General features: G+C 36.8%; 1 protein-coding gene across 3 annotated transcripts in view; it reads right to left on the minus strand.

Moving 5' to 3' along the window:
• Positions 1-4341: 4341 nt before the first annotated feature.
• LOC145292025 (phosphonoacetaldehyde hydrolase-like) overlaps positions 4342-16205 on the minus strand; it is a 53453-nt gene continuing 41589 nt past the window's right edge. For all 3 annotated transcript variants that reach the window (XM_080138040.1, XM_080138038.1, XM_080138039.1), the window contains exon 3: positions 4342-5050. In XM_080138040.1, coding sequence (XP_079994166.1) covers positions 4551-5050 — 500 coding nt within the window. In that variant the 3' untranslated portion in view covers positions 4342-4550. The remainder of the gene's footprint in view (positions 5051-16205) is intronic.

Consider the following 16205-nt stretch of genomic DNA (forward strand, 5'->3'; position numbering starts at 1 on the left):
TTGCTTTTATATATGTTGAGGATTTCTAGTTGGCCAATCAGCTTTCTAGTATCCACCGCGCCCCTTCCTATCAGCCAATGGGCATGCATTTTATCAAACAAAGGATCTGTTTTAGAACTAGGTTAGTGGTTTTTGGCGAATCGAATCCTATAGTTGGATGAAACGCAGAATATTCAGTGTAGCTTAATCGCCATATATATTTTATAAATTACTAACTAGTTCTACCTACGTATTGAGCACTTTTGAAGTAAATACTTTAAGTTTACGCATAAATCTATACTTTCGTATATTAAATTTACGTGAATAAATGAAGTAGGTATACATATATATATATATATATATATATATACACACTAGCATTTCAGCCCGGCGTTGCCCGGGTGTTTGGATGTGTATGTTGAGCAAAAAAAAAAAAAAGTCGTAATAGGAATGCAGGCTCGAACCCATACCGCAAAGGAGGAAAAGAACAGGGTAAAATCTAACGTTTATGCTGTTACGACCACCGCCAAACCGGAAGCGACATTTTTTAAAATTAAGGCTAGACAATCTAAAGGAGAGGATAACTTTAAAAAATATCGGTGAAAAAAGTGACACCCCCCCCACCATATAGAAAAGTGCCTAGTTGAAGGGGAAGATATTAATGTTTTTAGCCAATTTTTCGATATTTGTCGTATGAAAGGTCGAACTTTAAAACGATACTGATCTTGGTAAAATCCGTCACCTCTATTGAAAGTTTAAGGCAGACATGGAAACAGGCATACATTTATATATTGGTAACTAAAAATTTTCGACCCAAACTGATGAAAAAGCTTGCCCTATCTCTGAATACCTTTTATGTAAAATTTCAAATATTTAGATCAGAAATTGTCTGAGTAATTTGGAAGAGACCGCAGAGGTCAATTTTTTAAAAACTTTCACCCCTATTATGACCTCTTAAAATTTATTGTTTTTGGCTCAAATCAAGTTATTAAGTTAGATCCATGTCCAAAGAACCTATATCTAAAGTTTCAAGTGCGTAGACCCTTAATCACCAAATTTCTGTCCAAAAACCGATCACATCGATTTTCCCAAATCTCAGTACCTTGTATATCAAATTTCGAGTCTGTAGACTAAAAATTGACAGAGTTATTGCATAGGGAAATGTACACAGACACACACACACACGTTCACTTTTATAGATATATAGCTATATAGATAGATAGATAGATAGATTTGTTTAATAAAAATATATACGCATACATAAATATATATGGAAACAATATTGTGTTTGCTATAAACTTTTTTCACAAATATTATGTAAGTATAAATCATATAGAATATTTGCATGAATATAATTACACGTAATAGTTAACTAAGGATGATTATCCCATTAAAAACCCGAAGCAACTAATAGGGAATTAATTAAAATGAATGTTTAAAAGAATATGCAAATTAGCTAGATCGTTTGCTAGTGAATGCAATTCCACAACCAAGATATAAGAAAATTGTATTTTCTTTTTAAATAAAATAGAAAGGGGGTTTTTAGTATGAATATCGATACACACAAAAGAAATCCAAATTTATAGGAGTCTAAATCATAAGTTAAAAATCTAAGAATTTTGAAGGGCAACATGTAGGTAATACTGTTTCAAAGCATGTTTTAAAAAAGCAGAATGAATGTATCATGCCAGAGAATATACAAATACTAAAGTGTATAAAATAAGTTAAAAGTGAGATTTATAAATCATCTTAAATTACACAACAAAAAAATCTATTCTTATCACTATATTCATTTCTTCTATAAGTTCCCTAAAAGTCTGCAGAGGTCTTTCAAACATGTCCATTCAAATCTCATGCAAAACTTCTTTCTCCCTAACTTGACTAGTTACTGTGACAAACCTCTTTGCATGTACATTCAGACCACATTGTGGTACATTAAAAGATATTGCTGTGAAAATTTTCTCACCAACCTCATCATGCACCTGATTAACTGCAATCATTTTATCTATTACTTAATAAAAGAAAAATACCAACACGGCTGTTTCCGTTTTCATTTCTAATCCAAAACAGCTTTTCTTGCACTTTTTCTCTCTATCATTCTGACAGATTTACCTTTCCATTGCGTTTCTTTGATACAAGTCATATCAATATGTAATCTTTCAAGAAACTTGGCACTCTTTTCTGACCTTTCGTGCAAGCTTCCAACATTCAAACTGCGCAGGTTTCAGTTTGACTAATTTTACTTGAATGATATTCCATTAATCAAAACAAATTTCTTAAAGGTTGGTTGTCCTGCCTGACTCCAACCTTATGAGGTGATGGAGACCTGTATTTTTACCAAGACGCCATTTCTAAACCCAGCAGTTATACTTCTCCTTTAGTTTTAAAATGTTTTTCCATAGAAAAAATAGAATTATCAACTGGGGAATTCCAATTGCCTTGATCAGTATACTTGCAGCAAGTACAGTTTCAGATTTAGTACCCTAAAACTAATACCAAAAGTGTAGCTTTGCAGCCATTTTATTTTAAATATATAAACAACTCACAAAAGTAATTTACGTTTCCTTTTCTGTAAACGGAGTTCACTTTCTTTTAAAACTAAATCCTAAGTATAGAGTGAAAAGAAGGGCACGATTTTGTGTTCATTCAAATATTTTAAAAATTATTGTGAAACTATATTGAGATTTTTTTAAGCATATATTTACATATATATAATTACAAAATAAATTACTTGCACCGCAGAGAAATAAAATGTTTAATTGATTAAAACGAATGAAAGAAACTATAAAAGAAACTTGTAGCTAGCATATACAAAATACGCTGTTAGCTCTGAATGCTTTTTCTCTTTTATGAACTTCAGAGCCAAAAAGACATTTGAATCGACATATTTGTAGATTGGTATTTTTAACCAACACGATTAAAACTTTATGTTAGATATATTGCTTAACTTGATTAACATGTTTACAAAGATTCATGTTATTTAATGAATAGTTTACTTTTTAAATTTCAAAAATCATCTTTATAAAATCTAAGTAAGAAATGAATTTGGCAATATATGGAATTTTCAAGACGATCACAAGACGTGTATATTCCAGAGGCATTAATGATTTGAGAAATTCAAGCAAATACGAAAGAAGCCATGGAAAATCTTTTTACTTCAGTTTGTTTCGCAAGTTTTTCTTTCAACTCTCTGAGATTAATGATGATATTTTTCTAAAATTCTTATACTCATTGAAATAGAAACAATTTGCGTTTTAAAAAATGAATCATTTTAATAATCAATGTTTTAAATTAACTCATAGTTACCCGTTTTCTCAGTTAACCAAATACTCTCGTGGTTTGGGTTATTCTGTTATCAGTAGCAGCCAACTGTCTCTAATCGCTTGTTTACGTTCATACACATAAACTCTTTCCATGGCTTTCTTGATTTTGCAGCTGCTTTTGACAGAGACTCATTCTGGTGCATCATAGAGGCAGATGATATTCCTACAAAGCTTCATCTCATCCATTACAGGTTCACACAAGTTTAGGTACAGTATATAGTGACAAATCAAAGATCTTAGAGATGAAGACTGGCATTCTATACTCTCCAGAACCATCAGATAGTTGGATGGGAGGGGAATGTGATATTCGAGATGAAAACTTGCTGGGTGGCCATTGATAATAGAGAAAAGCTATACGTTCAGAATTGCAGGTTCTTGTGTGGTCACGGATTCAGTTTAAAAGTTAAGATGCAGGAATATGAAAAGATAAGAAAAATGTGGTGAATGTGAGCAGACAAGAGAATCTTGCAGCTGGGAGAGGGGTTTTTCAGAAGTTATGTTAATAGTTTCCACATGTTGACTGAACAAAAGAATCTGATTTTAGATCATCATGCAGAAACATTACAGTTTTCAATTACTTACTGTTTTCAAATGATTTCAATATTATTAGAACAGTTAAGATGAAAACACTTATAAAAATACATCTTATTATATCATTTACAATTATTACTTTTTACCGCATGAAATGAAATCTTACCTTGTACGCTCCCACCATTGCTTCTTCAACTGCATTTAAACATTCCAAATAGTATATACATTTGTATTATTTGGATTATTCAAACTATTATTCTCATTTTGATGGTTATTTGCACAACATTTCAGCCAATGTAACCCCTGACCTTATTAAGGTGTATCTTTTTGAACTCAGAAATTTATATATATAATATAGAAGATGAAAATAGTAGTCTGAATAATTTAAGTAATACTTATCTAAAAAAATCCAGACCATAGTATTCAGAGTACAAACAAATAACATATACTTAGATAAAATTTTTGAATGTTTGAAAAATATTTTTAAAAAAAACTATTCTTAAAAATCTTTAATCTGAATAAAGCAACATTTTATTTCAAATGTTATTCATTGTTATTTGGATTACTTTTGAAAACTGAATTTCTTTCTCCATGAGGAAGATGTTTCAGTATTTACAAATCTCTATCTAATTTCTTGTTCTGATAAACCTTAAGTGAGCTAAAAGTTAACACTGAAAACAAGAAAAGCTGTTTCCTTAAATGAACAACAGAAACAAGTTAAGGCTTTTCACCTCGAGCTAATCTTTGATTTATGTTTCTGATCACATCAGGAAGTTCAATGATAGAATCAATCACATAATGCGCTCCAACATCTGTAAGCAACTTTCGGGAATTCTTCAAGCGATTGCTTAAGTTTTCTTCAGTTAAACGTTTTTCCTGTTCAAAACTGTCAATATCCATGTAATTGCTATATCTTGCAATTCCGATACCCCAGCATCCAGCCTCAAGTGCCTCAACAATTCCAGAAACAGTATCATCGACTTTAACAACTGACTGAATTGGATGAACGTCTAAAAGATCCATGTTACGGTAAATCATAAACGGTTTTGGACGCGCACCATGGATGACTTCATCTCCTGCCACAGTTACATCTGGAATGTATCCTTGTTGTTTCGCATATCTCAAAAGGACATCCACCATTGAGCGGTTGAATCCCGTAGTACTACCAATCTTTAAACAATAATCTTTGCGTAGCTTTTCAACAGTTTCAGCTGTACCTGTAAAGAAAATAAAAATTTAATTATGAAATTTCTCATGATAATTGTTCCCAGTGATCCTAGATGAAACTAGAGAAAAATTTAAATGGTGTCTTTAGATTTTGTGAAAAAATTGTTATAGAGATTTATTTGAATGTTTTTCTTGTTAGCATATCAATTTCTATAACACACAAACAAATATTGACTTTGATATATAGAATATTGTGCACTTTTTAGTCTTTATTGAAGACATTTAAGGAAGTTTTAGGATAATGTGTTTGATTACAAGCAATTAACAATGAAAACAAAGTTACAACTCGGAACAGTTAAGTATGCAAAGAAAAACATTTTTTTTGTAAAATCATCTGAAATTGTGTCTATGAGAATGTGTAAAACAAAGTCTACAAATGATATGCGTGGGTGTTTGTAAGTTGAGAGGAAAATCTTACATACAATACGGTGTGTGTGTGTGTGTGTGTGTGTGTGTGTGTTTGTGTGTGTGTGAGTGAGAGAGAGAGAGAGAGAGAGAGAGAGAGAGAGAGAGAGAGAGAGAGAGAGAGAGAGAGAGAGAGAGAGTTCACACATATTGGTAAGGTATTTAGCAAAGTCAAACTGGGCTGGTCCAGGATGTACGTTGAAGGCCACCCCCCACCCTCCCAAAAAATGAGAGAACTTCCTGCTTTTATGTCATCGATCCTAGCATCATCTGGTATCATCAAAGACAAGATAATTTTATACATGTATATACACTAGAAGAATACCTATCCCAGGTCATTTAATTCCCTAAATAAAACAATTTTGCACCATTTTATGTTCTTAATGACTAATTCTTATATCTTATTCCAATTTCGATCAAAGTCCATCACATGATATTAGAAAATGTCTCAAATTTAAAGCTTAATGTAAGAGGTTCTGAGAAGAAACTGAAATTCAAGGAATCTTGCTTAATTGGTATCTAATGACTACGGATCAAATGCAAATCACTTTAGTAGAAGTTAGTATCCCTAATGATGCTGAGTTAAACAGAGTTAAGAGTGAAAAGATAATTGAAATACCTACATCTTAAGTACGACATGAAAAGAAACTGGAATCTTAGGAAGATTTTTATCATTCCAGTAATTATAGGAGCAATCAAACGTATGAAAAAGAATTTAAAAAGCTACCAGCCAAATATACCTGGTGAACCAATTGCACTTAGAGGAATAGTTAGAATTTTTAGAAAATCTCTCGGTTGGAATGTATGAGATAGCAAGTGATTATTTGGCATCCAGTAGGATGCTTCATTTCCAGCTAAAATAAAATAAGAAAATTGAAAAAATAATGTGCAAAACTTCAGTTCTGGGGAATTAATTTTACTTTTCTCAGAATGGATATTCTTCTAGTAACTGGAAGAACATGCATCTGAGAATGGGTAAAATTAGAACAGTTTTGTTCTACTTTTATGCATAAAAGCATGAAAGATTTATATAACCTAGACTACCTGTGACCCGTTGGGTCAGTATAGGTTATAGCTAGCTATGGAATAGTGAGTACACAGAATTAATTAAAGTGCAAGTGTCTATACAGAATTAATGTATAAATGCACAAAAATTGAATGCACGCATGCTTGAAAACAAACATGGCAACCAATGAAAACAATAAGAATACATTGGATAATAAAGATCTTAACATCATCACCCTTAGATTAGATGAAACATCTTTTATATAAGAGGGGTGTAATCCGTTAAAAAAATTGAAAAAAGATGAAAAGAAAAAAAATACAAGTTAGGAGTGTGCATTGTACCTGACCACCTTAGTTTTTGTGTGTGTGTGTGTGTGTGTGTGTGTGTGTGTGTGTGTGTGTGTGTGTGTGTGTGTGTGTGTGTGTGTGTTAACAGCCTTAAAAATATTAGGAAATAATAATTATTAATATTTAACGGCAAGACTTTTTTAAAGCAAATCTTAACACCTCCCCCTACGTTTTGAAATGCTTCTATGTATTTTTAAAATGTTTGGAATTTATGACCTCCCACCCCGTTCCCTCTTTTTGTTCCTTTCTTCACCATCAAACTTGAAAAAAATGCTAACGATTGCATTTCTCATTTACTGATATGTGGCCAAGAAGTGGGTGCTCATATTACATTAAATTTATATAGGAAAGTGATCCCCACTCTAAAATATATTTTTATTATTTAAAACAATTTTTTTTTTCTTTTGTATTATTTTTAAAGGCCATTGAAACGTATTAGCAAAAGAAAAAAAACTAGATTTTTATTTCTTTTAAGGAGGTAAACTTCACTGGGTTAGGTCATAAACAAATGCCAAATACATTTTTAAAATATGTAAATTGATAAAGTAGTTTTTTATTTTGTTTTGTATTTTTTTTACATTAGAAAAACATATTTGTTTTGTAATTTTGTTTGAAAACGATTCAAACTTGCAATAAAAATACAATCGAAATAATCGTTTAAAAAATTTGGGACACTAAAATCGTAATGTCTTTCCATGTATAATCAAAAGCATCCATGAACAATATTTGTAAAAAAAAAAAAAAAATTCTGTTTATATTGTTTAAAATTAAAAATAAAAACGTTTATATTGCATAAAATTATAAAAACTTCTATTTATAATGTTTCAATGACTAGGAAAGCTGATTTTAGTAATTCTGTCATTTTTAAACTGTCAATTACTGAATATATAAAAGACATTAAATCATAAACATTTGTTTTGTTTTTGTTTGAAAATGATTCCAACTTGCAATGAAAAATACAAATAAAATTTGTAAAATGCCAACAATTTTTCAAACCAGAAGTTATAAACTAGATACACTGTTCCAACGCTCAAGCAAGACAATTTGAGTTTTATAATATAACTAGCGGGGTACCCGGCGTTGCCCGGGTGTTTGGAGGTGTGTGTGTAGGACGGTGGTAAAGAATAAGCGAAGTATAACCCTGTTTAAACTTTTTTAAAAAATCGGAAAAACAAAACAAAAAAAAAACAACGAACGGACGTAAAACTTCTTTAAAAAAAATCAGATAAACAAAAACCAAAAAAGGGGGGGGGAGTGAACGTGTTCAGAAAAACAAAAACAAAAAAAAACACAGCAAAAAGCGAAAAAAATGGTATAAATAACCTTGTTTCAATATTAAAAGTTTAAAAATCAAAAAAAAAAAATATATATATATCTGATAACTCGGATTGAACCTGCAATCTTAAGATAATGACACTGTCACTTAATTCATCGTGCTATGGACGCGTGGGTCAGTTTTTATAATATTTGAACAAATTCAAGGTACAACGTCTTTTGCGCGTGTTGACGCATGCGTAGAAGCCATCTTGTCATGAAGATACGATTTTTTTTCCACCCCTCCTGGTAGAAAAGGGTCTGGTTGAGGGTGAAGGAATAAATGTTTTTGGACAATTTTTCGATATTTGTCATCGGAAGGTTTGAGCTTGAAAATGATACCTATCTGGCAAAAATCAGTGGTCTCTGTCGAAAGTTTTAGCGAGACATATAAACACACACACATTATATATATAGAAGATAAATGAATAAATGTGACTTATCCTAACTATATTAATATCAAACACATATTTAATTCCATGATGTAACAAGTACCTACCACCCTTTGATCATAGGAAGATGTGGCACAGAGCTGGAAGGGGAGGATGGTAGGACAGCACACGAGATAGTGCACTTTGACCTTGCAAAAGTTCCTTAGTAATCCCGTAAACATCATTTAGTAGTGGCATCTCAGTCGATTGGCCATAAAATAACCCCTCTCAGAAAAAGAAGAGAGTTTGGGAGGGTGGACTACTCAGAACAAATATCTCAGTCCTACAGGGCCATTTGATACTAAAGCAAGCTACCATCTTTTGAATTGATTATCAAGAATGTATCCTCAACTGGTATGGAGTACTGTACATGTACTAATTTGCAAACACAAATAGCAATAGATATTCCTAATGTTATATCGCATATCCCTCCATATTTACATGAATAAACCAGAAACCAGCAGCAGCAGTTGCATCAGCGACAATAATGGCGACGCTAAGACAAATCTGTTCGTCGATACAATGCACATGAACTCACTAAATACACACAACAATTTCAAATCCCATATTTTCATGTACACACATCAATAGAATAGCTCGCACATTACTTCAAAGAAAACCGCTAGATAAGGCTGCACATCAAAAGAAAATACAAAATACAAACATCGCAGTAAACGCAACTTGTGATGCATATAAACACAAATATCTATTCCACAAAACACTGCAACAATATAATACCGACTAGATTACATTCACAACTTTCTTAGCTTCAAATCGATATAACACATGCATACATACACCAAACAGACGATTCTCTACAACGCATTAAAATACAAAAAACAAACACAATTAAAAAGTCTTTAACTCTTTGCTTCCATGCGAGCTGTTTCTATTATTTTTTATTGTTTTTATTTTTCTTTTTTATTTATTTATTTTTTTTCCTCTTTTAGCTTTAACCAACTGTTTATACCTTCTCTTTAAATTTATTTATTTAATGCATTCTAATTACATATGCGTAGAAATGGTCTTTAACATTTTAGTTCCATGCGAGCCGTTTTGTGGACAGAACTTACTCGGAAACGAATAGTCTATACAAAAATACAGAACAGAGCTAGGAATACCTTTCTTTATACTATAGAAGACAGAAGAACTTTATTTAAGTAGTATACTTAATATATGCAATCACCGTACGCTTGCTTGTATTAAAGTGTCCTCCATGATACCCATACCATACCAAACCACTGCATGTGGCTCAAAATTTAACTGTCACTATATTTGTAACTGCAATATACATAATCCCAGCTGTGATACTAGGGCTAATTCTCTGAGTAGATGCAACACTCTGCGCCTGACCTTAATGACTACAATTCCAAATCCCAACGAACTAGCTGTTCCTATAACTGGGAGAAAAAAACCTAATAGCTAGCTATGAAATCTTATACATTTTACCTCCAAGACGATTGCGTTTGTCTTACCTGCATGCAAAAAAAAAAAAAAAAAAAAAAAAGTTCCCCCTTCTTCAAACTAAACCTTACCTGTAACTCAAATCCTAATGGAAATCTATCTGTAAATAAATAACCCCTCTTCTCTTGAACGCTAACAATCTACTCCTTCCAACCTATCCGCCACTAAACTCCCACATTGCCCGGCATCTGTAGTGGAATCGCTAGCTCGGGCACAACTCGTAGCTCAATTCTTAATATCTACTCATACTGTAACATTATCCTAGACCTAAGCTAACATAAATAAAATAATAAAAAAAAAAAGGAGTAAGACTAAAATCACATTATCTCCTCCCTAACAAGCCCTCTTACAATCATAGACGCTTACACTGCATGAACTTCACCCACCCCCTTTATCCATTAACAAGTAAATAGCATGTCCCTAAATCACTTTGAGGAGTGTAACTAATCAGTAGAGATATAATCCCCCACAAACTAACCCAGTAACACTAACCACGCGGGGTCGCAGAAATACCTGGATTAGAACCTAGGCGCGGAGAAAACCCTATCGGGGCTGACGGACCCAGTAGGTCTTCCCAGATCATCCGTCTAGGAGAAGGAAAACTCTGAAACTAAACCAAAGGGGAGAGAGGCCTCTTCAGTCTTGGATGACAACCTTCCTAGAGCTGGTGACTCAAACAAATTCACTGGTTTGCAAACCTAAATTGCTTAAGGAGTAGATAGGCTCTGTCTATCGCCCGGCTTCCATACTCCTTCTTTGCCTATTAGTCAAGCGCAGAGACACTATCTCAGTGATTCGACAGAAACACCCAGCGGTAGATCTTGTTTCCTGGCTAGGGCAATGAACGCCGTTCTTCCCCATTCCCAGCATGCCCCACCCCTAAAACTGAACATTTGGGAGTGCTGGAGTATAAGATATGACTGAGCGATTAGATTGGGTTGACCTTCTTCTAAAGGGTTGAGGGTACTGGATTGACAGTTCCTGGCTGCTGTTCCCGACTGGTAGTACAGGTGCCCTGACTCTTTGGTAGCGCTTAGAGCGGCTGCTCCATCAACAGTTGAATAATATCGGGTTGTTTGTAGTGCCATGACGCGCATGGAAAGGGACCCTGCACTCATCCCCGGTGGGCTTTCCTGAGGCCACAATCCTAATTAGAGAAAGGTCAGCTGATGGTCTACTTGTGATGCATGTCTGAAGCTCCGCATAACCTCTTGTTTAGCTCCCCCTTACCGAAACTCTTAAAAAAAAAAAAATATGACGACAGTACAATCTAAAAATAAGCTTAAACCAAGATTAAGGACAAACAAATTCAACTTGCCTCCCCCCTTGAGGCTCTCATTCACAAATATCCGTGGGCTTAGAACTTTAGAACTAACTTAGCTGATGTTGAAGCATTTCTCTTAACAAATACCCCGGATATCTTAGCATTAAGTGAGACTAACCTACACTCCTCCATTCCCTCTAACCACTTTAACATGCCTGGATATCTCCCACTCTGCCGTAAAGACTCTGACAGACATATGCACGGACTTGGAGTTTACATTCGTAATACCCTTCCCTTGACTAGAGAAACAAACCTAGAAACAGATGATCAAGCCTTTATGTGCTTTAGACTAAACATGCAACAAAATATTAGCTACTATTATTTTCTCTACCGCTCTCCCTCGACTCAGGACTGCTCCATAATAAACAAAGTATCTGACAGCATAGACACGGCACTGACCCTTGACACTAGCGCACAAATACATGTGTTTGGTGACTTTAATGTCCACCACAAAAACTGGCTTGGATTCTCTACTCACACAGATGCAGCGGGCAGCACAACCCATAGCTTCGCTATATCTCACTCCCTATCACAAATTGTTACGTTTCCAACCCGTTTCCCTGACCAGGAAGAACAACACGCATCACTTCTAGATCTGTTTTTGACCACAGTTCCCAATGACTGCATAACGAAGGCCCACAGCCCACTCGGGAACGCTGATCATGCAGTGATAATGGTTGAAATCGCCCTAAACTCTAGACCCAAAACTGAAGAGCCAATGCTCAAAACAACGAGATATTATAATAAGGCTGACTGGGAAGCCATCAGGGAACTAATTAGAGATGCTCCATGGAAAAATATTTTCTCTCTCCCTGCTGAACAATGTGCAAACGAGACCACTGACTGGTTCAAAACTGCAATCGAAGCGCATGTTCCCATGCGGAAATTTTATAGTAAGCCCCACTCTCCCCAATGGTTTACGTCGACTTGTGCAACTGCCATTGCTCAAAAGCAGCATGCATGCCGTAGGTTTAACCGACATAAGTCCAGTTCAAACAGACTGAAGTATATAGAAGCTAGAAATAACGTTAAGAAAGAAATAGCGACAGCTAAGAGAGAATTTACGGAAACCACTAAAAAGTGCATCAAAGCACAAAAACTAGGAACTCGAGACTTCTGGAAAATCTACAACAGTGTAGTAAATAATGGGCAATCAACAATTCCCCCACTAACCAACAATCACGAGGTTGTCTCCTCGGCAACCGACAAGGCTAACATGCTTGCTAGTCGGTTTGCCTCAAACTCCACACTGGACCCTTCCAACCACCCCCTACCTGACTTTCCTATGCGGACAGATGCCACACTAGACGATTTGAAAACCACCCCTGCTCAGGTGCATGCTATCATAAAAAACCTTGATACCTCAAAAGCATGTGGACCCGATCTTATCCCAGCTGTGCTATTAAAAAAGTGCTCAGCCGAAGTAGCTTCAGTTCTCTCCAAACTCTACAACAAATGCCTTAATGAAGCTTGCTTTCCGGTCTGCTTCTGTTGTACCAGTATTCAAGAATTCTGGCGAAAGGACAGACCCATCAAATTATCGCCCCATTAGCCTCCTCCCACTTTTTGCCAAAATATTTGAGACCATAATTAACCATGCTCTAGTCCATCATCTTACAGATACTAAACTACTGACTGACAAACAATATGGATTTAGACAAGCCCATTCCACAGCAGACATCCTAACTGTGATCTCTGAACGTATATACCATTCACTGGACAACGCGGGGGAGGGCAGAGCGGTAGCTCTAGATATATCTAAGGCTTTTGACAGGGTATGGCATGAGGGTCTCCTCAGTAAAATCAGATCATACGGTATCACTGGTAGAATACTTAACATAATTAAATCCTTCTTAGATAAGAGAAAAATCCAGGTTGTCCTCGACGGTCGTACATCTAAACAATATGATATAAATGCGGGGGTGCCCCAGGGTTCTATCCTTGGGCCTCTATTGTTCCTAATATTCATAAATGACCTCCCCGACAACATTGCCTCTGAGATGGGTATATATGCTGATGACACTACACTCTATGGCAGGCACGACAGGAAGACGAATGAACACATTTCTAAAGAAATGGCAGAAACACTAGAGGAAGACCTCCAATCTGTAGTGGAATGGGGACAAAAGTGGTTGGTCGCGTTCAATGCTGCCAAGACTAAACTAGTTTCATTCAATAATTACAAGAAACCCTCTCTACCACCCATAGCAATGGCCAACGACTCTTTATCTGAGAGTCCATCTTTCAAACTCCTTAGCCTAACGTTCACAGGAAACATGAGTTGGAACAATTACATTGAAGGCATTGTCAGGGCCGCTGCAAGAAAGGTGGGCTCTCTCTACCGTGCTAGAAAACTATTAACACCCGAAAGTATCCTGTGCCTCTATAAGGCCACCATTCGCCCATGTATGGAGTATTGCTGCCACATCTGGGCTGGTGCATCTGCTACTAGTCTCTCGCTCCTTGACAAGGTTCAAAAGAGAGTCGCAAACCTGATAGGTCCTGAACTGTCATCTAAGCTTAAGCCTCTGTCCCATCGACGAAATGTTGCATCCCTCTGCCTTTTCTACAAGTATTTTAGTGGTGAATGCTCTGACGAACTGCAATCACTTGTGCCCCCACGACGTGTGCACCCTCGACAAACCCGACAGGCTGCTAAATCCCACCCCCACACTGTAGAGATCCCTAGATGTAAAAGATCTTTTTACTCCAATAGTTTCTTCCCCAGAACCGCTAGACTCTGGAATTCCATTCCAGGTCCCTGCTTCCCCAACAGTACTGACGTGCAGAAGTTCAAGTGTAATGTGAACCGACACCTTGCTGCCCAAATCCCTACATAGTACCCCAGTAGTTGTTGCCCCTGATAGTAGCCCCCTACACCAAAGTGGCAATTTGCCTTGTTTGGGGTGAAAATGTAATAAAAAAAAAAAAAAAAAAAAAAGCAAAACTCTTAAATTAATGATCAAAACTCTTTGCTTTCACCTACGTCCGCGTCATGACTATAAAAGCATTAGCCTTCGTGACAAACTCGAGCCCAGAGTTACAGTAAGTCAATCAGCATGGGATAATCATTGGCTCCGTCGGATTTCTTTTTCCAACGTTAAAAAATCACTTTCGCGTGCATCATTCATCAACTTCTTCACATGGAAGCACCAACAGCGAGAATTAACATTTCCGGTTCCTATTTCATCACATTTCCTATTAGCGCCCGACTTTTCTCTCCTAAGAAGTTACAAACATTAACTTTATGCCAAAAAATCTTACCTGAACATTCTCACATCCTTACGAACTTTGAACACTTTAGTTTGTTTTTGCTTTCTCGTTGAGTTTGTTTTTTAAATGAACGCTTGAGAAATCAATCATTTAAATTTAAACCTATATTGTTTGTCTGGTTCCTTCTCGCCACCATACGATTATTCCTAATATAACACTGGTGTCAGAAGCATGTGGCAGGGAGGACCAAGGCTCAGACAAATTTACCGATACAAAATCCAATATTTATTCAATTACACCTTCCCAAATGGACTCTTGGCACCTGACGAATCCTGTAAACAAAGTCGATAAATCAACCATGCTTATCCACGGACTTTAAGAAATAATGACACTGGTCTCTCAAAATTACCAATTATTTTTTGCTAATAATCGCTCAAAAATCGAAAATTAGACAACTCGATTTTCTACGAATAAGAATACCAATGACAGTCAATCATCACCAAAAAACACAAGTGACCTCCTTCGGATTAACGGTCATGTAGCTAACACATTGAGCAAACTGCAAAACTAACAGAATTCTACCTACATTACTAGGAGTCTTACGGTCCTTTGAATACGTCGCTGTTGACGCCAACAACAACACAGCAAATACGTCGCCGTCATCGCCATCAACACCACAGAATATCTCATCATTGCAGCGGTCATTACCAATGCCTAACAATGCAATATTTTCCATGCTAATGATAGATACTGTCATTTTTCCAACATGTGAAAAATTAATCACGCACACCAGACCAAATAACGCTCAACTCAACCGTATTCTCTCAGACGCAAGAATCCCCAGCATCTTCACCGGAGCACTAACGGCCTTCGCGGGTCAATCCCCAGCATCTTCACCGGAACACCACCGGTCAATCCCCAGCATCCTCACCGGAACACCACCGGTCACCGCGTGTCAATCCCCAGCATCCTCACCGGTACACCACCTGCCATCGCGGGTCAATCCTCAGCATCTTCACTGGAACACCACTGGTCATCGTGGGTCAATCTTCAGCATCCTAACCGGGACACCACTAGTCATCGCGGATCAATCACAAGCATCCTCACCGGTACACCACCGGTCTTCGTGGGTCAATCCCAAACATCCTTACCGGGATACCACCTATCATCATGGGTCAAGCCTCAGCATCTTCATCGGAACACCACTGGTCATCGCGAGTCAATCCTCAATATCTTCACCGGAACACCACCAGTAATCGTGGGTCAATCCCCAGCATCCTCACCGGGACACCACCAGTCATCGTGGGTCAATCCCAAGCATCCTCACCAGGACACCACCGGTCATCATGGGTCAATCCCCAGCATCTTCACCGGAACACCACCGGTCATCACGGGTGGGTCAATCCCCAGCATCCTCACCGGAACACCACCGGACACCGCGTGTCAATCCCCAGCATCCTCACCGGTACACCACCTGCCATCACGGGTCAATCCTCAGCATTTTCACTGGAACACCACTGGTCATCACGGGTCAATCTTCAGCATCCTCACCGGGACACCACCAGTCATCGCGGGTCAATCCCCAGCATCCTCACCGGGATACCACCGGTTATCATGGGTCAATCCTAAGCATCTTCACCG

This window comes from Euprymna scolopes, chromosome 13 (genome assembly GCF_053919585.1).
Source record: "Euprymna scolopes isolate OS-2025 chromosome 13, ASM5391958v1, whole genome shotgun sequence".
Classification (NCBI taxonomy): Eukaryota; Metazoa; Mollusca; class Cephalopoda; order Sepiida; family Sepiolidae; genus Euprymna; species Euprymna scolopes.